At 50.3% G+C, this 7,212-nt stretch overlaps 1 protein-coding gene across 1 annotated transcript; it reads left to right on the forward strand.

Annotated features, from left to right (window-relative positions):
* The first annotated feature begins 4,402 nt into the window (after positions 1-4,402).
* Positions 4,403-5,203, forward strand: BHLHE23 (basic helix-loop-helix family member e23). Its single transcript, XM_041478513.1, has one exon. It carries the CDS (start codon positions 4,468-4,470, stop codon positions 5,140-5,142), a length of 675 nt encoding a protein of 224 aa, XP_041334447.1. The 5' UTR covers positions 4,403-4,467; the 3' UTR covers positions 5,143-5,203.
* Positions 5,204-7,212: the final 2,009 nt, after the last annotated feature.

The following is a 7,212-nucleotide window of genomic DNA, read 5'->3' on the forward strand; positions in this document are numbered from 1 at the left end:
TGATAATGCAATAATGCTAATCCTGCAAATCTATCTGCTTGCTGCCATCTAGTGAAGGGGAAAAAGTATGGCTTGAGTGACATAAGCAGAGCAAAACCTATCCCAGAGGCTTGTACTTGTTAAACAAACTCTAACTTTGAATAAACTGTTTCAAAACAACCTTTAAAGTTGCATGCAGATTTCCCTTTCAGAAGTCTCCTTCAAAAAATGCCCTCCTAGGTCCTCAAATGGATGACTGCTTGTGAAAACCTGACTTTGTCATCACTTTGTCTGAAGAACAATCCAAGAGTGATCATTTTGTTGTACTGAAACTCTTCATGCTGCTCTTAAAAGTGTAGGAATTGTGGTGATCTTTGCAGGATCAGTAATGGAAGCTTTCACTGCCATTTACATCACCATGAATACACAATTACTGTAAGAGGATCACAAGCACAAGCTCTACACACACACACCAATTTCTCAGGCAAGGTTTTATAAAAACTCCTTGTTAGGACCTGAGTGAGCTTCAGGACGGAGACGAGGACTCTTATGTCCAGAGTCTTGTGCCTCAGCCATAAGATCTTCCTTTCCCTAGATAAAGCTGGTACAGTCCTGCATGTCTCAGGAATTTTTGGGAGGAAAGCCTCAGCTGTGTGGCAGACAACTGATAAACAGGGAGTCAGCAGAAACACAAACACTTCAGCAGCTCCAGTTCCTGTTGCACTCCTGTCATGCTTCCATGACCTCTGGCCAGTCCAGACCTGTGGTTTTGGCACACACCTGCCAGAGTGAGCCCTTCCTGCTTTCCCCACCTGGTGTTTTTATCTCTACCCACCAAACAGCCAGACCCAGCACAGTATTGCCACTGCTTGTGCTTTTCCTTCACAGTTGTTCTTACTGGTTTCCTGCTGTTACAGGGGATTAAATATTCACCCACCACTTCCAGCAGTTCCAGGGAGCTTCCAGTAGATTAACTCCGCTCATCCCACCACCTTTTGTACTCCCAGAAAACGATCCAATCACACATTTTAATGCTTGAACACCCTCCTTGCGTTTGCGTGGATATAAGACCCAAACCCTGACGTGCTTGCAGCAGTGGGCAGGGCTGTATTTCCCGGTATCCAGAGCACAGGTGTGGGATTGCACCCCGAGACCCGAACGCGCTCCCGGCTCCCACGGTGCCCCTCAGCCTTGGGGGTCACTCCGGAATTTGCAGCGCTTTGCCCACCCCCGGCTCGGTGCCGAGGAGCCCGGTGGGTGCCGGGGGCGGTGGGTGCCCGCTCCCCTCCGCTGGTCGCTAGATGTCAGCACGGGACCGCCAGCCCGGCACCGGGGACTGACAGACCTGCCCGACAGACCGACACCGCTCCCGGGACGGACAGATAGACCGGCCCGACAGACCGACACCGCTCCCGGGACGGACAGATAGACCGGCCCGACAGACCGACACCGCTCCCGGGACGGACAGATAGACCGGCCCGACAGACCGACACCGCTCCCGGGACGGACAGATAGACCGGCCCGACAGACCGACACCGCTCCCGGGACGGACAGATAGACCGGCCCGACAGACCGACACCGCTCCCGGGACGGACAGATAGACCGGCCCGACAGACCGACACCGCTCCCGGGACGGACAGATAGACCGGCCCGACAGACCGACACCGCTCCCGGGACGGACAGATAGACCGGCCCGACAGACCGACACCGCTCCCGGGACGGACAGATAGACCGGCCCGACAGACCGACACCGCTCCCGGGACGGACAGACAGCCCCCGGCCGGACAGACTGACACCGCTCCCGGGACAGACAGACAGACCCATCCCGACAGACCGACACTGCTCCCGAGAGGGACAGACAGACCCATCGCACAAACCCGCACCGCTCCCGGCACGGACAGACAGACCCCTGCCCGACAGACCCGCACCGCTCCCGAGAGGGACAGACAGACAGCCCGGCCCGACAGACCGACACATCTCCCAGGAGGGACAGACCCCATCCCAACAAAAACCACACCACCAGAGCATATTGGTCTCTCTTAAGCCTCCTCTCTTCTGATCTGTTAAAGAGATTTTGTTTGGTTCTACTTTTAGTGTCCATTGGGGCTGATAAGGATGGAGCCGTTTTTCTCACCATTGCTCCCTTCTCTTTTCTTATAAGAAAAAAATCCATCTGTGAGTTTGTCCCTCAGTCAAAAAATGCTGTTATCCAGCTAAACAAACTTTTTAAATGAAAGTGAAAGTCTTTGTAACTAATATTTTTTCTCAGTTTTCAGTGAGAAACCAGGATGAGTATTTTCAAAGATGCCTATTAACAGCTGCAATTTGAAAGTCCAAAGCAAACTCTTCCATGTGCACTTTTTTAATGTTAGCACATTAAACCTGAATGAATTCAGATTCATACGGGCTCCAAATTATTTCTCTCAGCTGTGTGTTTTGGAATTACATACAAAGCATCAAATCCTCCTGCTCTGTTCTGCTGTAGCTGATGCACCTCCCAAGATACCCTTCAGTGTTGAAATAACCCTTGAAGAACTAATCTGTTTAATAAACCATGGGACAGCCTGTGTGAGAAGTGCTTGCTTCTAACTTTCAGCCCACTTAGATGCACATGGCATTCTTAGAAAGCTGGCAGTACTTGCAGCATCTCTTTACAACCAGAATTCCTGAAAGTTTGTAACAATACTGGTCCTTCTTCTTGCGAGATCTTAACAAAAAAGTAAATCATTTGTAGCAGGGGACAATCCTGCTTTTAACATTTCCTCTACATCTTTGTAGTGGGAATTACTTATGCCAGTGATGATATTCTGGTACCTCCTTCCATTTTTCTGTTATGACTTGGAGTGTGGGACTGGATCCAGAGATGAGAAGAAGTCCCACTGTGCTCACTTGCATTTGAAAGTCACAGTGGATATATAGTGTCACCATGAATATATAGAGTGATCTGTCCCAGGAGTAGCTAAGTGGTTCAATTCTCATAAAACAATTAAGTTACTAAAATCAGTAATTGGTCTTCATGGTTGGATAAGCCCGATAAGGGGAGCAAAAGGGAGATGTGACCATATTGTAACATTCAAACGCTGGAGGTGAGGTAAGAGAACACCACTGAAAAGTACAATGGACAAAGCTCTGCACACTCTGATGCCACGCTCGGACAGAGCCAGTTTTATGTGCTCCACTCCTCCAAAAAGCAGAAACACAACCTCCCAGATGTGCACTCAGAGCAGGGGAGCAGCCTCGTTCAGGCAGCAGCTCTGCAAGCGCAGCTGGGGCTGAATGTGTCACTGCTCATCTCGGCTCTCCTGGCTCTGATGTGGAGAAGGGAGGGAGACAAGCTCGTCATTTCATGTTAGCACACAGCACACAGGGAGCTGATGGGAAGGGGACAAGCCAACTGCATTTCAGAGAGGACCTGAGAAAAACAAACCACATTCTGGAAAAAGCCTCCTGTCACTGTAGCACCCAGGCTATTTACCACAGCAGATAAACTGCCAGGTGCATCTGCAGCAACTGGTTGCATCTGCCTGCAGGCAATATCCACCTGCTCACAGCTATGTGTCACTGTACAGGATTCAGGATTCATCCCATCCTTTCCAAGCAGACCAGGCACATGAGGGGCCTGGACCAGGCACATGTCATGCATGGAGAAAGTCTGGAATGCCCTTATGCTATCTGTAAAACAAACCTCAGTAATATGAACCAGTCTCCAAACTCTAGAAAAGAAAGAAATTGGGATGTCTTTCTGTTGCAATTAAAGGTTAGGCCCTTGTTGTCATCTTGATGCAGGAATATGGGACTAAACATCCTGATTGTCCTTCTCCATGCAGCTCCACCTTTGCCAGTGGTTGCCTCAGATTCTCCTTGAGGTTCCTCCATGGGTCAGACAACCAGCAGTCCCAGTGATGATTCCTCCCACCCTGCAGGCCATGGTGTGGTTTGTTTCCTGTCCCAGTGTCACACTCTTTTGCTGGTACCCACAGCTGGAGAGGATGCAGGGTCCCTTCAGAGAAGAGCTGGATCTAAACTGTTCCTGGCACACAGAAGGGAGGAACACTGTGAACTCCTGAAGAAAATGGGAATAGACAGGGCCTTTGCCTTGGAAATGTCCCTGCACAACAGGTGCCTCCTCTGTCAACCCCACCTAAAACTACCACGACTGGATCTGTAGCACCGGGTGTGCCCTGGTGCTTCCCTGAGCTTCCAACATCCAGGGGCAGGGTGTTAGACAGAGGGAAGGGAAGGGAAGGGAAGGGAAGGGAAGGGAAGGGAAGGGAAGGGAAGGGAAGGGAAGGGAAGGGAAGGGCGCTGCTCTGCGATTGGCGGCGGGTGTCCCCGCGGCCCCTGTCGGCGATATAAGTGCGGCGGGGCCGTTCTGCGCTCACTGCCCGCCCCCAGCCCGGGCGCAGCGCCGAGCGGAGCGGAGCGGCGGGGCCGCCTCCTCCTCCTCCTCAGCGCCCAGGCAGCGGCGGCCGAGCGGGATTCCCGGCGATGGCTGAGCTCAAGTCGCTGGGCAGCGAGGCGTACCTGGCGCTGGCTCCAGGCTACGGGCCCTCGCCTTTCGCCTACGGGGCCGTGCGCGGGGGCGCCGAGGGCCCGCGGGGCGCCTTCGCGGGGGGCGGCGGGGCGGACTTCCACGCCGGGGCGATGGGCAAGTCGGCGGAGAGCAGCGGCGAGCAGAGCGGCGACGAGGAGGACGGCTTCGAGGCGGGCGTGAAGGGCGGCGCGGGCTTCGAGCGAGAGGCGAAGCTGAAGGGGGGAGCCCTGGGCAAGAAGCCCAAGGAGCAGCGCTCGCTGCGCCTCAGCATCAACGCGCGGGAGCGGCGGAGGATGCACGACCTGAACGACGCGCTGGACGGGCTGCGCTCCGTCATCCCCTACGCGCACAGCCCCTCGGTGCGGAAACTCTCCAAAATCGCCACGCTGCTGCTGGCCAAGAACTACATCCTGATGCAGGCGCAGGCCCTGGAGGAGATGCGGCGGCTGGTGGCCTACCTGAACCAGGGCCAGGCGCTGAGCGCCCCGCTGCCCGCCACCCTCAACCCCTTCGGACAGTCGCCCGTGTACCCCTTCGGCGGCGCGGCCGTGCCCGGCTGCCCCGAGAAATGCACTGCCTTCACAGGAGCCGCCTCCGCCCTCTGCAAACACTGTAACGACAAGCCTTGACTTCTGCCTTCTTCGGGCTTTTCCTTTCTTTTGGTTTTTTTTTTTTTTCTTTTGTTTGTTTGGTTTTGGTTTGTTTTTTTTTTATTTTGGTTGGTTGGTTTGGTTTTTTTCTGTGCACTTTTCCACTGCCATCAGCCCTGGCGTCCTTCCATCAGTTAAGTCTGGGTTTTCTTTTTTGTTCTTCTCTTAAATCCCTCCCTCCCCATCTGGAAATATTTGGCAGTTCACGTGGACCCCCATACACCCACTTTCTACTTTATTTAGTTCCCCCCTCACGTGCAACTTCATCTGTAGAGTTATTTCCTTCCCAGCCTGTCAGTGGATTGTGAGTGTAATGTTGCTTTTCGCTTGCTCTGAGCTACAAAGTTTTTGAGCAGTTTTGAAACAGAACTATAGAAAAACAGAGAGGGAGAGAGATCTGGAAATGGAAACCTCAGTGAATTTGCTTTGGCATGATCGACTTGTGTTAAAAATAGATTAAAAGGAGGAAGGGGGAGCAAAATCCAGCTGCAAACTATGCAATGTTTCGGAATCATGGGCGGAGGGGGTTCTGTGTAGCCAGCTGGGGTTGGACTGCACCCACAAATCCAAATGGAAATAATTTGGTCAGAGCTCTTGGGAGGGGGGAAGTCCAGTACTCTTGCTAAAACAATTGATGCTTCAAAGTAAGATGCTTTTTTTTTTTTTTTTCTCTTAAAAAAATTAACCTGTTCTTGGACTGAGAGGAACCTGTGATTGTATGCTAATGCTTGCTGTTTGCCTGTTTCTCAGCTTGGTTAAGTTTTTCAGATGATTTTCCAAAGTCGTTGCTCATCATGATAAACAAAGCAAAAGGTGACTTAACATATTTATATGTATTTATAATAAATAAAATACATGAATAACCATTTTCTCTGTCCTACATGTCTCTAAAACCAGCTGGCAGTCCCTGCAAAACCCCTGCTGGAGTCAGGTAAAACAGAAGTGGATGTGGCAGGAGCAACTGTGTGAACTTAGGGGAATGATCAGAATACTTGGAAAAAGCTTGTGGATATTCAGCTCCTTGTTAACAGGGATTTGCTTTTTTTTCTCCACTTTCTCCTGAATCATGAGGACACAAAAAAAAGTTGCTTATGTCTGACTCCGAGTTAAGCAGGCAGGGATTTAGGTTGTGTATTCTGACACTTTCTGGGGAATGCTGTGCCCTGAAAGTGGTGTTTGACTGGGGTTATTGTAGCAGCGAGCTGAGCTCTGAGCACCCCCGTGGAAAACACGGCAGGGAAGGAAATCGCTTTAAAAAAACTCTGCTTATCCCTTTGGTTGGTTTTCTGTTCTATCTACAGCTTGACCCTAGATCTACATCTGGGGTTTGGGCCACTTAATATCATGACTGAGCTAAGGATCTCTTGCCAATAGTGACTGTGTCCGTACAAGTTACAGAGTGCGTCTGGCGCTGGCTGAGTTCTCCGTGTCGCTTGTGTTGGGTTACTTTGGTTTTCTGGTTTGTGTTGTTCAACGCTTTGGTGCCTTGTATGCTTCACTAGTAATTATATAATAATAATAATAATAATGATAGAGGTGCATTCAGTGCTTTCTGTTGGGGTTGGAAATACCCACCCAATGTCAGAGCAACCACGTAAACTGGTACAGTCGCAGCCTCAGGGGCTCGAGCTGTCCGTGGCCATTTGTGTTAGGAGTGGGGTGTAACTATTTAGGGTTATTAAACCAATTTCCATGCCTGTCGCTAGTGTTATGCTAATTTGAAAAGGACTGCCATCCCTCTGAAGCGCTTGTCTGTGGCACTTAATTTTAATTAATACATTTCCAAAAGACTTTTTTGTGTTTGGAAAACGAAGTGTGTGATTAAGCCTTATTCATAAAGACATATGTTTAAAACTGGTTCCTGCTCATTTCCATTTCTATATCTTCATTTCTTTCCTGTAATTAAAAAAAAGGGGGGAAAAATAGAGTAGTTTTACAGAACAGTTTATCTCTTGTACCTTTTTCTGTAAAAGAAAATTTTGAAAATGCTCTTAAAGCACATCTGATGAAGAGAAAGCCAACCAAAACCCTTACTGAAGCAAAAATGGC

Source organism: Pyrgilauda ruficollis, unplaced genomic scaffold (assembly GCF_017590135.1).
Source record: "Pyrgilauda ruficollis isolate IOZ18807 unplaced genomic scaffold, ASM1759013v1 scaffold45, whole genome shotgun sequence".
NCBI classification, from domain to species: Eukaryota; Metazoa; Chordata; class Aves; order Passeriformes; family Passeridae; genus Pyrgilauda; species Pyrgilauda ruficollis.

Coding starts and splice junctions, on each gene's coding strand:
- BHLHE23 (XM_041478513.1), top strand. CDS start 4,468: ATGGCTGAGCTCAAGTCGCTGGGCAGCGAGGCGTACCTGGCGCTGGCT.